At 42.2% G+C, this 16,411-nt stretch overlaps 1 protein-coding gene across 6 annotated transcripts in view; it reads left to right on the top strand.

The window, feature by feature from the left end:
• The window catches only part of LIMCH1 (LIM and calponin homology domains 1), a 314,351-nt gene that overhangs the window by 242,535 nt on the left and 55,405 nt on the right, over positions 1 to 16,411 (top strand). For all 6 annotated transcript variants that reach the window (XM_084626956.1, XM_084626953.1, XM_084626952.1 and 3 more), the window contains 3 exons: positions 5,061 to 5,218; positions 5,467 to 5,875; positions 11,039 to 11,257. In XM_084626956.1, coding sequence (XP_084483082.1) covers positions 5,061 to 5,218; positions 5,467 to 5,875; positions 11,039 to 11,257 — 786 coding nt within the window. The remainder of the gene's footprint in view (positions 1 to 5,060; positions 5,219 to 5,466; positions 5,876 to 11,038; positions 11,258 to 16,411) is intronic.

Below are 16,411 nucleotides of genomic sequence, written 5' to 3'. Positions count from 1 at the left end.
AAAGATGCTTACTTTCACATATCGATGTTTCATGGACACAGACAGTTCCTATGTTTCGTAGTTGAGACCGCCCACTAGCAATTCACACTGCTCCCTTTTGGCTTAGCAACAGTGCCAAGGGTGTTTACAAAATGCATGTTGGTGGTGGCAGCCTACCTCAGACATCGAGGTATCCAGATTTACCCATAACTCAATGACTGACTCACCAAGGGCCGATCCAGGTCCAGCACAGCGTTGAGATGTTGCAAGCCACTTGTCAAACTCTGGGCCTGTCAATAAATGAACAAAAATCAACATTAATCCCGGTCCAACAGATAGAGTTTATTGGAGCAGTTCTCGAATCTACCCAAGCCAGAGCATTCCTGCCAGAGGCCAGGCTCAGGGCAATGTCAGATCTGATTGCCAGCGTCATTGCCCATCTGCTCACCATTGCCCGGGTCTGTCTCAAGCTATTGGGGCACATGGCAGCATGCACATACGTTGTTCGACATGCGAGATTCAGGCTGCCTCCTCTCCATGTGTGGCTGGCAACAGTCTACTCCCTGGCCAGACATTACCTAGACAAGGTCATCATGATCCCCCCATGGGTACTTACCTCTCTGAAATTGTGGTCTGACCTGATTCTGGTGTTGGAAGGTGTGCTATTTGCAAGCCCACAACCCATGGTCTCCCTGATTTCAGATGCGTCCAATCTCGGTTGGGGAGCGCATCTTGGTACACTGTGAACTCAAGGGTTATGGCTTCGAAAGGAGCTTGCATCGCATATAAACATCAGGGAGCTCAGAGCCATCTGTGTGGCTTGCAGTGTCTTCCTTTCCCAACTATCTGGTCGGGTGGTGCAAGTGTTGACGGACAACATGGCCTCCATGTTCTACGTCAACAGGTAGGGGGGCACTTGATCGTCGGCTCTGCACGAGGAGGTCCTCTGTCTGTGGGACTTCTGCATCCAGCATGCAATGCAACTGGAAGTCTCGCACCTCCCCGTCGTCTGGAACGTGCTGGCGGATCACCTCAGGAGGTCGTCCTTCTCGCACCACAACTGGTCCCTGCACTCGGAGGTTGTCAGAATGCTCTTCCAGAAGTGGGTGGACCTATTTGCCATCAGACAGAATAGAAAGTCTCATCAGTTTTGTTCTTTTCAAGGCCCTGGCAGAGGCTCACCATCCGATGCCTTTCTCCTGTCTTGGTCAGGGGACCTGACGTACGCCTTCCCACCAATTCTGCTCATCAGCAAAGTCCTCTCAAAAATCAAGAGGGGCAAGACACAGGTCATTATGATTGCTCCAGGATGGCTTCACCAGCATTGATTCGGCATGCTCATGGAACTGGCTGTTGCAGCCCCATGGCCACTTCCCAGCCACCCAGACCTATTCTCACAGGATCACGGTCGACTCCTGCACCCAAACCTTGTCTCTCTCCACCTCACAGCTTGGATGCTGCATGGCTGAATCCAGAGGAACAAGCCTGTTCTAGTCAAGTACAGCAGGTTCTCTTGGAGAGCAGAAATCCCTCCACCAGAGCAACTTACCTGGCAAAGTGGAAGCATTTCTCCTGCTGGGTGTCAGAGCGGAATATCTCCCTGACCCAGTCATCTCTGCAATCCATCCTGGATTACCTGCTTAACTTAAAGCACCAAGGTCTCACCTTCTCTTCGATCAAGTTGCACCTGGCTGCCATATTGGCCTTCCATCCTCACATCCACAGTAGATCAGTGTTCTCGCATGAGATGTCGATCAGATTCCTGCAAGGCCTTGAAAGACTCTTTTCCCCCAGTCCGGGACCCAGTTCCCCAGTGGAACCTCAACCTGGTCCTCTCCAGGCTCACAGGTCCTCCCTTTGAGACTATGGCTTCTTGTTTCCTTTCCCACTTGCCGTGGAAGGTTGCATTCCTTGTAGCTATTAGCCCAGTGAGATGCGTCTCCGAAGTTAAAGCCCATACACAGTATTTTACAAGGTCCAGTTGCGGCCCCATATGGCCTTCCTGACAAAGGTGGTGTCACACTTCCGTGTCAGCCAGGATATCTTCCTCCTGGTGTTCTGTCCAAAGCCTCACATGATCAATGAGGAGAGGCAGCTGCACACTCGGATGTCAGGCATGCCCTGGCGTTCTACTTGGAACGCATCAAGCCCTTTCACAGATTGACCCAGCTCTTTATCGCGATCGCTGACAGGATGAAGGGCCTTCTGGTGTCCTCTTAGAGGATTTCGAATTGGATCACCACCTGCATCCGTATTTGTTACCAGTTGGCGCAGGCTGTGCCTCCACTGATGATGACGGCTCACTCGACTTCAGCTGCCTTCCTGGTGCACATCCCTGTCCAGGACATCTGCAGGGCTGCAACCTGGTCTTCAGTACACACGTTCACCACACATTACGCCATCACCCAGCAAGTCAGAGATGATGCTGGATTTGGCAGAGCTGTGTTCCAATCGACATATCCATGAACTTCTATTGGCCTCTGGTGGCACTGCTTGGGAGTCGCCTACAATGGAATGGACATGAGCAAACACTCAAAGAAAAGACAGTTACCTTTCGTAACTGGTGTTCTTTGAGATGTGTTGCTCAAGTCCATTCCATGACCTACCCTCCTTCCCCTCTGTCAGAGATCCGGCAAGAGGGAACTGAGGGAGTGGGGAGCTGGCAGCGCCCTTTATACCGGCACATATGCATGCCACTCCAGAGGGTGCCAGAGCCAATTCCCTATGGATACCACTGAGGGAAAAACTTCTGGCACTGGCGAGCACACACACCACAATGGAATGGACGTGAGCAAAGCAACACATCTCGAAGAACAATAGTTACGAAAGGTAACCATCTTTTCTGGACTAACGTGCCATTTAGAAAACTGTGTAGTTCATTAAATAATGTTTGAAACAAGTATCTGTGTAGTAATGCTGTTTTTCTTTTAAACTGTAACTTGTTAAAGATACTTGAAATATGTTCTGTACACTAATTTAGTAATGGTGTTAAACTAGTTGTCAGAGTGACCAATATGTCCTTCCTATTGTTTATATATGAATATCAAGCTGTTTTCTTAAAATAAAATTTGGCTGTATAACATTTGGCCGCAAAATGATTTTACAGCTTTGGAACATTGCCTTACGGATTTTACATTGTTGATAACATTCTAGTACCTAATCTAGGGACAGATCTTCTTCCATAGTCCTCTGTGGCCACAAAAGGCTCTGAATTCATGAACCAAAGAGGATGCAAGGAACATATGACACGGGTTGTGTTCTGTGAGGTTTTCGTCACCCCAGCGCATGACTACTTTGTTCACAGTTAGTGAATCTTCAGAGTTGTGCATCTACTAACCAACTAATGGGTGGAAAAGTTGCAAAGCAACAAGGGAAGTTACTACCCTGAGGCTGCAACAGGGGGTAGAAGAACAGGCCCACTGACCTCCTGTGATGCAGAAGGAGGATTTCATCCTCTTGAATTACTGTGATTTCCACCCTCCAACACTCACTCTATACCAAATCTGTTTATTCTTCATGCTGCAGTGACCAGGGTTTTCCCCATAGTCATTAGGATGAAGACTAAAGATGAATATGCTGATCTTTGGATAACTGGTCTTCTCAATGCTTTCAAAAAAAGAAAAGGAGTACTTGTGGCACCTTAGAGACTAACCAATTTATTTGAGCATGAGCTTTCGTGAGCTACAGCTCACTTCATCGGATGCATACCGTGGAAACTGCAACAGACTTTATATACACACAGAGAATATGAAACAATACCTCCTCCCACCCCACTGTCCTGCTGGTAATAGCTTATCTAAAGTGATCATCAGGTTGGGCCATTTCTAGCACAAATCCAGGTTTTCTCACCCTCCACCCCCCCCACACAAATTCACTCTCCTGCTGGTGATAGCCCATCCAAAGTGACAACTCTTTACACAATGTGCATGATAATCAAGTTGGGCCATTTCCTGCACAAATCCAGGTTCTCTCACCCCCCTCCCAAAAACCACACACACAAACTCACTCTCCTGCTGGTAATAGCTCATCCAAACTGACCACTCTCCAAGTTTAAATCCAAGTTAAACCAGAACATCTGGGGGGGGGGGGAGGTAGGAAAAAACAAGGGGAAATAGGCTACCTATTACCTATAGGAAATAGCCTATTTCCCCTTGTTTTTTCCTATCTTCCCCCCCCCCCCCAGATGTTCTGGTTTAACTTGGATTTAAACTTGGAGAGTGGTCAGTTTGGATGAGCTATTACCAGCAGGAGAGTGAGTTTGTGTGTGTGGTTTTTGGGAGGGAGGTGAGGGGGTGAGAGAACCTGGATTTGTGCAGGAAATGGCCCAACTTGATTATCATGCACATTGTGTAAAGAGTTGTCACTTTGGATGGGCTATCACCAGCAGGAGAGTGAATTTGTGTGGGGGGGTGGAGGGTGAGAAAACCTGGATTTGTGCTGGAAATGGCCCAACCTGATGATCACTTTAGATAAGCTATTACCAGCAGGACAGTGGGGTGGGAGGAGGTATTGTTTCATATTCTCTGTGTATATATAAAGTCTGCTGCAGTTTCCACGGTATGCATCCGATGAAGTGAGCTGTAGCTCACGAAAGCTCATGCTCAAATAAATTGGTTAGTCTCTAAGGTGCCACAAGTACTCCTTTTCTTTTTGCGAATACAGACTAACACGGCTGTTACTCTGAAACCTGTCAATGCTTTCAGTTAATACAGTCCTGCAGCACCAGAAAGTCACAACAGGCCCATCACAAATTAAAATTAGTGACATGACCAATAGGGAAAAAATGAACCGGCAAAGATGTGGAAACTACAGTGAAACCCACTGACAGAAATAGTCAACCATTTTTTCCCCAATTTTTAAAAAATAATTTCTTTTATCACTTTTTTAAAATTAAGGATTGTTACACTGTTGGCCATTTCGGTACGTGAAATCAGTCTACAGCTGCAGTCATTCAGTTGTTGAGTAGTCAACTGCCGATTGAGGTGTTCAGCTGTGAGGCTTTTACTTAACCAAAAGCAGATCATTTCTGTGACAAGTGTTATAAAGCTCAGAATATGCATGTGTCTTCCCTTCTGGTATAGGATCTGGCACGATGGAAAAGTCGCAGAAGAAGCGCTTCACAGGACCTAATTAAAAAAGAAGCAGAGAGAAAAAAGATGGAAAGATTATTGAGTGGCAGTGATGGAACAAGTGAGCGAAGGAAAAGCATCAAGACTTACAGAGAAATTGTGGAGGAGAAGTAGGTTGTTCTACGGAAGTGCAATTGCATATTTAAGAATACTGTGTGCTTCAAGTATTTTGTGTAGCTGTTGCTCTGCTTGTAGTGGGGACATCATGCCTGAGGAAAGAAATGAGCTACTCTTACAGTTACACATAATCACTGTAGTGTGGATTGTAGAGGAGAATTTGGCCCAAATTTCACCTCAGGCTTGGTGCACATGGGTAATTCTCTCTGTATTAATCTTTCTTGTGTTGCCTCCCACACAGAGAGAGAAGAGAAAAGGAGCTGCATGAGGCCTACAAGAATGCCAGGTCACGTGAGGAGGCAGAGAGCATACTCCAACAATACATTGAAAGGTTCACCATTAGCGAAGCTGTCCTTGAACGCTTGGAGATGCCAAAAATTCTGGAAAGAAGCCATTCGGTGGAGCCAAATTCATCATCACCACTGAAGGACCCAAATCCTATGAGATACTTACGGCAACAATCACTGCCTCCTCCAAAATACACTGCCACGATCGAAGCAACCATTGTTCCCATCAGTGAATCGGAAGCCAGTGTTTCAACAGGCCAAACATCTCCAAGCAAAACTGTTGTCTCCAAGGCTGTGCCTATGCTGACACCCAAGCCTTACGCACAACCCAAAAACACACAACAGGTCTTGAAAACATTTAAGGTAAGATGCCTTGCACTGGTCAAAATCAATTAAATGTCAAAGGAACAACAACATATACGTCACGTGAATTCATAAATGTGAAAGGCAATTTAGGATTAAGGCATATGGGAAGCAACATAGCCATACATTACAAAATTCATCATTTTGTTTTTTTTGTGGTGAGAGAAAAACGAATGGGGGGGTGTTGTCAGCTTTGCCTATTATTAAGGTTGCCTCACACTTGCATTATAAGACCCTGTATTCAGTTGCTTATAACTTTGTGAATCTTTAATCACTGAGACTGAAATTTTCCATGCCAGTTGTGTGCCTCAGGCTGAATTTTTTACCTCACTCTATTCAAACCCTGCTCTGAAGACAAACATATTAATTTTCTTATAAGCTTTTTTATGGCTTTTCTGTGGTGCTGTACTGTCTGTGTGCTTCATGAATATTAATGGATTTATTTTCACAACACCTTGTTGAGAAGGGGTATTATTATCCCCATTTTACAGATGGGGAACTGAGGCACAGAGAAATTTAAGGTAAAATATTCATTAATTCTGAGTGCCCAAGGTGAGATGCTGAGGACCTGATTTTTCAGAGTTCTTCAAATTATAGAGCACTTTAAACATTCAAAACACAGCTCCCATTGACTTCAGTTGCAACTGTGTGGGGGCAGCACTTCTGCAAATCAGACTCGAGGGTTTCAAGTCAGACACCCAGAAAATGAGGAACACACAATGAGTGACCACTTGTGAAATGTCTGGTTTAAGTGACTTGCCCAGCATTACAGAGAAACTCTGTGGCAGTAGCAAGGACAGAATCCTGTTCTCCAGGGCAGCATTTACCTGAGTGAACCATAATGATTTATAATGGCTGGTGATTAGAATATAAAGCATTCTCCTACATAAGTTTTAAATTAACAAATGGAAAAAGAAAGAGACCTTAAAATACCATTGAATGAGATCATCAATGCACAATTAAGGTTTTCTCCCCTAAACCGTGATCCACCCTCCTACTCTAATCCTAAATTAATTCCCTATAAATAAACAAAAATAAAAATAGTTCCTATCCCCCTTAATACACATGAGGTGTAATATGCTATCCAAGCAACCCCTTACCCTAAATTAGCATATTTCTTCCTTTCCTCTTCTTGCATGATGTCAGCTACCCTGGTGCTTGTCTTGTTGTACTCAGAATCCATTGTAATTTCCTTGGAACAGAGATTGTGTCTTTACTTCATGTATAAAGCAAAATACATTTCTATTATGCTAGATTAATATTTTATATCTTGAAATATATTTTTCTGGTGTTCACTGCCAGAGGGTTCATGTTGATTTGCTGAAATATAAAACTAGTAACTCAATTTTTCCTCAGTTGACTTGATCAGCCTCTTGAAGTTTGAATTTTACAGCTGTTATTGCATGACCCATGGATCTTTCTCTGGCTTCTGATCCTGACTATTTTAAAAAATTCATAGAATGAAAATAAAGGGAAGAAGCAGGTATATATGGACAAACTGAAGAGAACATGCGTAGTCTCCTCAGAGCTTAGCTGCTTACTTTATGCGGGACAGTGTGATCTATTTCAGTAAGAATTATCCAAAAAAGAATTGTTATACAATTGCTTTACCCTGTTTAAATTAAAACACTGATATATTTATGATGCTTTGCCATGATGACAGTGTGTTGACTAGCTCCAGATCAGGAGGAGGGGAATATGTTTGTTTAACTCTGCAACCAGGGCATCTGTTCTGATCATTCAAACATTTGCTTTCCCTCCCTGTGTAAATAGAGAAATGTTTTAGTCTAAACAGAGACATGAAAATGGATGGCTTAACTAGCCAGTATTTTTTCTGGCTTTTTTATTTTTAAAAGCTTTCATGACCTGTCTAGTAGATAATACAACAAAATCCCAGAGGACTTGTGGGTTCAAGACCTGCCAACATTTGTATTCAGAATTAAACTGTAATATTGACTTGGGCAGACGATGGAAGTGGTAGGAGAGGTTGTCTTTTTTTATTGCATCATGATAACATTTGACATATACACTAAAATCTGCTTTTCACCATTTAAGGTCATTTTTTGTAAGGTGCTAAGCACCTTCAACTCTCATTACTTTCCCTGGGAGTTGAGGGCACTGAGCATCTCACAAAAAATACCCACTCCCTGGCAGCGTTGGACCTTTAATGAATTTCCCTCACATACAGAGCAGAGCCTTGACTGATCACACAAACAGGAAAGGTCAGCAGAAAGTGCAGTTTGCTCTTGGTCCACAGTTGGTTGTGTATTCCAAATTGAGTTGCTATCCAGGAGGGTTCTACCCAGACTGTTGACTCAAAAAAGTAAACCAAGGGTAGCTGAATGGAGAAAGATTGAGAGGTGAGGGGAAACTGTATGCCACTTTAAATGTTTCAGTGTATTGAAAAGACCTGTTCCCTGTCCTTCATGTTCTTTGCATCAATTTTGAATAGTACTCTAAAGCATAATGTTCCAAGGAATGGCTTGCATCTGAATTTGTACTTAAATTTTTATGTATATAGTACTTGTAGATTAGCCATCTCAAAACATTTCACATGGCCCATTTACCCATCTCTTATGTGGCATTGATCTGTGTAATCTCTTTGCCAGCAGTAATAGCCTTTGTTGCCCAGAAGTCTAATTTTTCCTCAAACGCCTTTTCACTTTCTTCCCAGGATGCTCCTTATTCATGGATGGAGCTCCCTTTAAAAAAATCTGCAAAACCACTACATTATCCTCCTTCAAATCTCTCCTTAAAACTCAATTTGCCTTCATGCCTGCAAAACACTCAACTATAGCTAAGCAGCTGATGTGCTGTGACTGCTCCTTAATACGCTGATCATAACATCAACTCACTGTTACCTTGCACTTTCCCTGTCTACTGTATCCATCTGTTGTCTCATCATACTTAGCTTGTAAGTTCTGTAGGGCAGAGACCTTCACTATATGTACAGTGACTTACACAGTGGGGCCCTGATCCTGACTGGACCCTTTAGGGTACTACCCTAATTCAAAATCTAATAGTGATATTAATAAATGTGAACTTTTGTTTTTAAAAAGTCATGAACTAAAGGAAATTCAGTGACATGATCAAGCTAAAGAAGATGCAGTTAAAACTAGCTTGATCCCGAATTCATTACTCCTCAGTGTAGGGTTATGAATGCTGGGAAAAGGGACCAAGATAGCTTGAACTGTGACTTCTTTGCCTTGAGAATGGAAATAGCTAACTCTCTTTTCTGATGTGTATTTTTAATAGCTATTGTCTGTTTGACATCTAGTGAGGAAAGCCTAGTGACATATCTCCTTTCTTCTCTGGAGAGCAGAGGGGAAGCCCTCTCTGGTCCTCCCTCCCCCCCTCCCCCCGCCTATTGGGACTTTGTTTCCAAACCCTTGTTTGATGGGGGGTGGGGAGGGGCTGACTTCAGGCTTGCTCCCTTATGAGTAGTAGGGCAAAGGAATACTCAGCTGAGTTCTGCTGCTTTTGACCTTTTAAACATAAAGCTACTGTGCTCCAGAGTGCACAGTCCACCTAATATTAAGATGAGACTGGCTGATTCCATAGCAGTTCACTGGTATAGTTTGTAGATGCTTGAGCATTCTTGCCTCTCTGTGATGCTCTGCATAATAAAGGATTCAATATAGGTATCCTTTAAAGTTGGTGCACTATCTTGAAAATGTACTGTGAAGACATATTTCCAAGTCATCCTCTTCGTTTAGAACTCTGCCTAAAATTTGCAGTTTACTGTGGATTTTTAATTATTTCATCACTTATGAATTATGATCGACTGAGGTCTTGAGGGTCACACCTCATTAGTTTCTCTCTCTCTCTCTCTCTCTCTTCTTTTGCTTTTATTGAAGCTTCCCCATCCCTAATATTCCCTGATTTTTCCTACTGACTAAGCGACCACGCTGATTTTGTCCTCTTTAAAAAAACAACACTTTTTAGGTTAATGACCACAGAAGTGTATTTACAACTTATGGGGGAGAAAAAATTTATCTTCTCCTCCTGGATTTCCTAGTGATCCTATCTCCTGAGTGTCTGTATTTTTACTGTAAACTCTTCAGGACAGGGACTGTCTTTCATTGTGTGCTAAACCATTGTTAGTATTGTATAGATTCTTTATTATTTTATTAATGAAAAATACATGCCACCTTGATCTTAGAATCATAGAATATCAGGGTTGGAAGGGACCTCAGGAGGTCATCTAGTCCAACCCCCTGCTCAAAGCAGGACCAATCCCCAACTAAATCATCCCAGCCAGGGCTTTGTCAAGCCTGACCTTAAAAACTTCTAAGGAAGGAGATTCCACCACCTCCCTAGATAATGAATTCCAGTGCTTTATCACCCTCCTAATGAAAAAGTTTTTTCTAATATCCAACCTAAACCTCCCCCACTGCAACTTGAGACCATTACTCCTCGTTCTGTCATCTTCTGCACTGAGAACAGTCTAGATCCATCCTCTTTGGAACCCCCTTTCAGGAAGTTGAAAGCAGCTATCAAATCCCCCCTCATTCTTTTCTTCTGCAGACTAAACAATCCCAGTTCCCTCAGCCTCTCCTTATAAGTCATGTATTCCAGTCCCCTAATCATTTTTGTTGCCCTCTGCTGGACGCTTTCCAATTTTTCCACATCCTTCTTGTAGTATGGGGCCCAAAACTGGAGACACTACTCCAGATGAGGCCTCACCAATGTTGAATAGAGGGGAATGATCACGTCCCTCGATCTGCTGGCAATGCCCCTACGTATACAGCTCAAAATGCCGTTACTCTTCTTGGCAACAAGGGCACACTGTTGTTATATCCAGCTTCTCGTCCACTGTAACCCCTAGGTCCTTTTCTGCAGTACTGCTGTCTAGCCATTTGGTTCCTTGTCTGTAGCGGTGCATGGGATTCTTCCATCCTAAGTGCAGGACTCCCCACTTGTCCCTTGTTGAACCTCATCAGATTTCTTTTGGCCCATTCCTCTAATTTGTTTAGGTCCCTCTGTATCCTATCCCTACCCTCCAGCATATCTACCACTCCTCCCAGTTTAGTGTCATCTGCAAACTTGCTGAGGGTGCAATCCACACCATCCGCCAGATCATTAATGAAGATATTGAACAATATTGAAGATATTGATATCTTCTGTGTTATTTCCTCAGAGTATTTATTTATTGTTCTGCAGGTAGATGGAAAAGTCTGTATGAATGGCGAAACCTTCAATGGACTTGAAGAGAAGGATAAAGAATGTACAACAGTGATATTTGCTCCTTCACTAAGAAGATCTCCAAAGTTTGAAGGGGTCACAGAGGATGGATCTCTGGTGGAACTGAAACAGGACACCACTAGCATTGAGCTCAGTTTAAAGAGGCCTGCCACTCACACTGTGCACAGAGAGCTGACAGTAAGAATAAAACAAACTCATCAGCTGTGTCTTCTTTGCATATTTTCTTTTGCATAATGGATTTAACCACTAGCTAATGGAAAGCCAAGGGGCTAAATTTGTTTTAATTCCAGGATCTGCCCAGGTCAGAAGCATTTATACTTCTTAAAATTTAGTGTTTCTGCTTTAGGAAGGTAAAGGAACTTTGCAGTTGGCTTTTGGTTTTGTAGACCATGCAACTGATAAGCGTGCTTTAAATCTGCTGGCATGTTTCATTATGTCCCATTAAGAGTGTGACTGTCTGTCCCAGCTATTGTGCAAATTTATTCAGCTCTTCTACTGATGTTAGCTGATTAGATCAGCAACATAATTAGAGTGTGTGAGCCACTATAATTAGTTGCAGTTCTCCAGATTCAAACAAGAGGATGTTAATGTTTGGTAATTTTTGCATTCAGATCGTCTCTATTCCTTTATCAAAAAGGGGATAAATTATTGAAATACATTGGGTCAGTTTGCTTCCCAACCACCTAAACAAAGAGACCAATTGTAACTTTTCATCTCTCTTGCTATTTTGAGGGACAGGGCAGAAAACAATGGGAGCATATCACAGCAGGTCTCTAGGTGCTGCACAATGTAAAAATAAATAAATAAAGCAAGGACTATCCTACATGAAAAGCACCAAAAATGAGTGTAAACAAATTGGGGGTTGGGAGAATCTGACCTTTCTCACTATGTACCAAAGATACAAAATCAAGAACACCACAAAAATAACAAAAGGTAGGAATGGTGCTGTGCTACTTTTTCCTAAACTTCGTGGTATTGGCCAGACCCGCTATGCTGGGGATGGGGTTTTGATTCATCCCAGCTTCCTGGGATAGGAAAGCCTGCTTCATCCCTGGCTTGCATTCTTGGCAATGGACCCTCTTCTCTTAGTGCTGGTTCTGAACCCAACCATGAGGTCAGGAACAAGTGTGGGAAACCAGATTATGTCAGGAGAATAGACCTGGGATTGTCAGAAGGAGCTGGTTTGGAGCCAAGAGTGGGTGATAACAGAAAGGCTGGCTGGTGGCAGTGTGAAAGTTGGTTGGGGAGTGATAATGAATTGGACCTACCTGGGGATGAGGATTACCACTATCCTAGAGAGGTTGAGGTGAGAATGTTTGATAGATACAGAGGCCTCATCTTCTAGGAGGGAGCAGCAGCTGAAAGGGAGTTAAAGGTATAATTATAGTCAGAAGAGTGATTATGTGAATAATGGCACCTACTCCTGTTAGCACTGCAAGACCATATAGCTATGGAAGAGTAAGCTGGTTACTATTCTGCCTTAGTCTTCACCTCCTACAGCGATGAAGGTGATATCATAGAAGTGTCTAAATTGATATAGCTTGAAATTTTCTGTCTATCCAGTTTCTGTTTGCAGAATTGTATTGCCAGCGGTAGTGATGGTATAGAAGGAATACAGCTTGAATTTTCAGATACCAGGTTGAGTTTGCAGCACTGACATTTACAAAACAACCTTTTGGTTTGTAAATTGAGTAAACATATGAGTCTTTGGAACAGAATAAATATGCACTCACACAATGCCATTTTTAGAGTTTCTTCTCACTAAAGTTTTTGTAATTCCACATTCATGATTGAATCAGCAATGTAATTAGATGGTATAAACCATTATAATTAGTCTTAGCTTTGCAGCTTCAAAAAAATAATGTTAGTATTCTGGTGTGTTGTGTGGTGTTTGGCATTTTTAGTTTTCAGAAATTCCGTGCTCCATTGCACAGCTATAATTGTAATAGGTAATTTAGATGCAGTGGGGTGTAATGAATAGATTGACATCAGAAATGATCTATCAATTATAACAAGAACACCAGGTCTGTGTGTAGCACAGTGGTAAATTAAGGTGTAAAATCACTGTCTTAATAGTCTAAGGAACAGCTGAGAGGTATGAGGTCTGCTCTTTCAAGATTATGCAGCTTGGTTATCCTTGTCCAAGAGAGAAGTATCTTCAGTCAGGGTTTGCATACAGATGGCTTTAGTTTTAATTTGCTTCCTTGTCTTGCTAACTTTGGACCAGACTGAAATGGTACTTCTCATTTTTGTATTGCAGATTCGCTGAAAAAGAGTCAAGAGGGAGAGAGCAGACCTTTAGAATTTCTTATGGCCAGTGAAGCTAGTAGATGAAGGGGAAGGGAGCTATAGAGAATTACCAAAATGGCCTTCAAGATAAAAATTCACTCCTAAATAATGACATGATACATTATAATCCATTGCCACATAGAAACAAATGAAAATAAAATATTATAAGAGCAGAATCTACTAGTTTCACAATTCTTAAGGTTGAGGAAACTCTTCTGAAAGGAGAATCTCTTTTAAGGGACTACTAACACCATGAAAAAACTTCCTTCTGGTCTGAAACTTGACTGAAAAGATTTAATTCTGCTATGGTTGGCTTTTTATATAGCTTTAACAATTTGATTTAGCAGTTTATGAATCAGAAGGTTTACAAAAAAGTGTGGCAATTTCTGTTTTTGTTTTGGATTTTGCCTGCTCAGTTGCAATAACTAAAACTTTTGAGATGATATTGCCAAGTTGTAATTAAATCAATTTTCTTATTGTCCAGAAAAATGCACTTTTAAAAGAACTGCTTGTCTACTACGCTTTATAGAGCGGGAAGAAACTAGAGAGAAAATAATAAAACTTAACACTTGCATATTACTTCCCATTTTCAAAGTGCTTTATAAACTTTAATTTATTCAAATAAAACTTTTGTATGATAAATTATCTTCATTGTATGAGTGAGACTATTGAGGTTGAAGAAGTTAAATGGCTTAACTAAAATATCAGAAGGTGGCAGTGTAAAAACCTGGATTAGAATTTGGATTTTTTTTTTTTGGCTTTAATCCTATGTTTAGACAATTAGATTATGTTTTCCTCTTTTAAATCACAACTGTCTAGGAAAGGGACCTGGAGGAAAGGAGGAAACGTTTAATGAGACCTGATCTGAAGGAGAGACAGTGTGTGGCAACTGCAGAGGAAATAAATAAGATGTTTTGATAGGTAACCTAGGGAATTTGGTTTTAAATGGAGGTAATAATGATTCCTCTGTACTAGGCCCTTATCAGACCTTATTTGGAATGTTCTCTGCATTATTAATCACTGATCTTAAAGAATGGTGTCCAAAGGTTAGAAAGTGGACAGAGCAAGGTAACAAGACTAGTTTGAGAATGTGGAGGGAATATATAGTGTGAGGAAAGGAAGTAAATAAATTGAACTTGGGGAAAAAAAGATGGCAGGAGACCTGTTTGTTATTTAGGGTTGGGGAAACAGAGGGCTTACGTTTACATGTTCTAATCCTACTATACATCTTTCATAATCCAAATATTTCTTTGTTCCTGTTTCCATGGCTACCAGGACTGGAATAAGGCATGAGCATGACAGGCCTGTTCCTAGGACCTTAGCTTCTGGAGTCATGTGATCACATCAGAATCTCATCTTTCCTATGACTTTCCCCCCACCCACCCTGCCATCCTCTTGGTCTTGGAGAAAAGTTTGAAAACATGAACCAAGTGTAAATCAATGCAATGATGTCTGCCTGAGTCTGCAGACAGCCTGAAATAACAGCCCCTAAGAGGGGTGAACTTCCCCATGCATCTCAATTGGGAGTTAATTATACGCAAATTAGTATGGCGTGGTGGTAGCCTCCTACATCATGCCAGCAAAGGACTGTGGGTGAGTGGACAGAGAAGAGTCGAATATGCTTCACTTGTGCACCAAAGAGATATTGAAGCTGATGAGCTAAGTACTAAGTGTTATCCCCCTCTGCACTGTCTTCTCTGGAGAAAGAAGGGTCTTCTGCTGCTCCTGAAGGAAGGGGGGGTGTCCCTGCTGCTCTTCCTGGGGGGAAAAGAGGGTCCCATGCTGCAGTCTCTACCACCAGCACTTCAAGTAGACGGCAGGGCCACAGCGCAGGGATGGAGCCAAATGGAAACCCATGTCATCGTATTCCTAGGGCATAGATTGCCTTAATGTGGTCTGATTGACACTACCTGGTTGACTTACAGTGAACTGGAGTCACTAGCAAAAGGAGCTACTAGAAGTTTCTGACAGCACAGCTTGTGTATATGTAGAGGGAAGTGGCAAGGGGAATAGGATGGGAAATCAAAATGGTGTTAATAGAGATTGTCAAGATTTATATTTAAAATGAGTATAAAGCACAGGTGTTTTCATGGTGGAGAAGACTACGGACTGGATTTCTGTGATGAAGTAGTAACAAAGCATGGATCTGCAAGTATGTAGGCTCAAGGTTTTGTAAGACTCCTTTCTAGCTAATTAATGGCGGTTCTAGAATGCCAAGGCAGCATCTCACCCACTCCTACTCCTTGTAGAAGATGATCGGTGTGGTATATAGTTCCCAAAAATAAGGGGAGCCACTTTCTATGGGCCTGATTCAGCACAATATTACTTAATTTCTGCACTCTGGAAATGAATTGTGGTCCCCTTATTTGAAGTCTGGTCCTAATGCGCCTTGGAATACGGGGGGAAAGAGAGGCAGAAAAGTAGCCAAGAGGAGGTAGTGGACTGGGGAAAAAGAGAATTCTTTCCTGGGGAAAAATTTCAAGTATATAAAATCAAACATATTTTTTTAAGCATTGAAATTATTCCATTCACTTGCCTTTCACTGATTTTTTTGTTTTGGGGTTGGGTTTTTTTTGGTTTTGCTTTTACTTTCAGTCAAGTGAGTTAGGGCTTTTGGTCTATTTCTGCCACTCCCCAAGCTTTGAATAAGGCAGCATTATTTTTCTGGAGGCAGCGCTTCTGTCTGCCAACAATAGATGCTGTTTCTAGGGGGATGGGTTTTCTCTCATCATCTTACTTTCCCAAGGTCCTTGTTGACTTTTCTCTCAATTGTCAGTTTCAGTCACCTCCTCTGCTTACGTTTTTTGTTATGTTCCGTGTGAGTTTTGGCCTCTTTTCCTCTTTTCCCTTCTTATTATTGGTCCCCTGGTGTTTTGCGTTCACTTGTCAAATAGACTAGTCCTGTCTTCTCTTTGCCTGGCTTGTTTTCCTTTGATGCTCCATAGTGTTGTGCTAAAGCAGATCAGGTGGCCCAAAGCATCATTTACAATAGAGGAAGATGCTCTGCATTCAGTATGCTGCTTTCTTGCCCAAACATGCAGA

This window comes from Lepidochelys olivacea (assembly GCF_965140295.1).
Source record: "Lepidochelys olivacea isolate rLepOli2 genome assembly, chromosome: 4".
Lineage (NCBI taxonomy): Eukaryota > Metazoa > Chordata > Testudines > Cheloniidae > Lepidochelys > Lepidochelys olivacea.
This window is presented reverse-complemented; position numbering and strand designations above follow the sequence as displayed.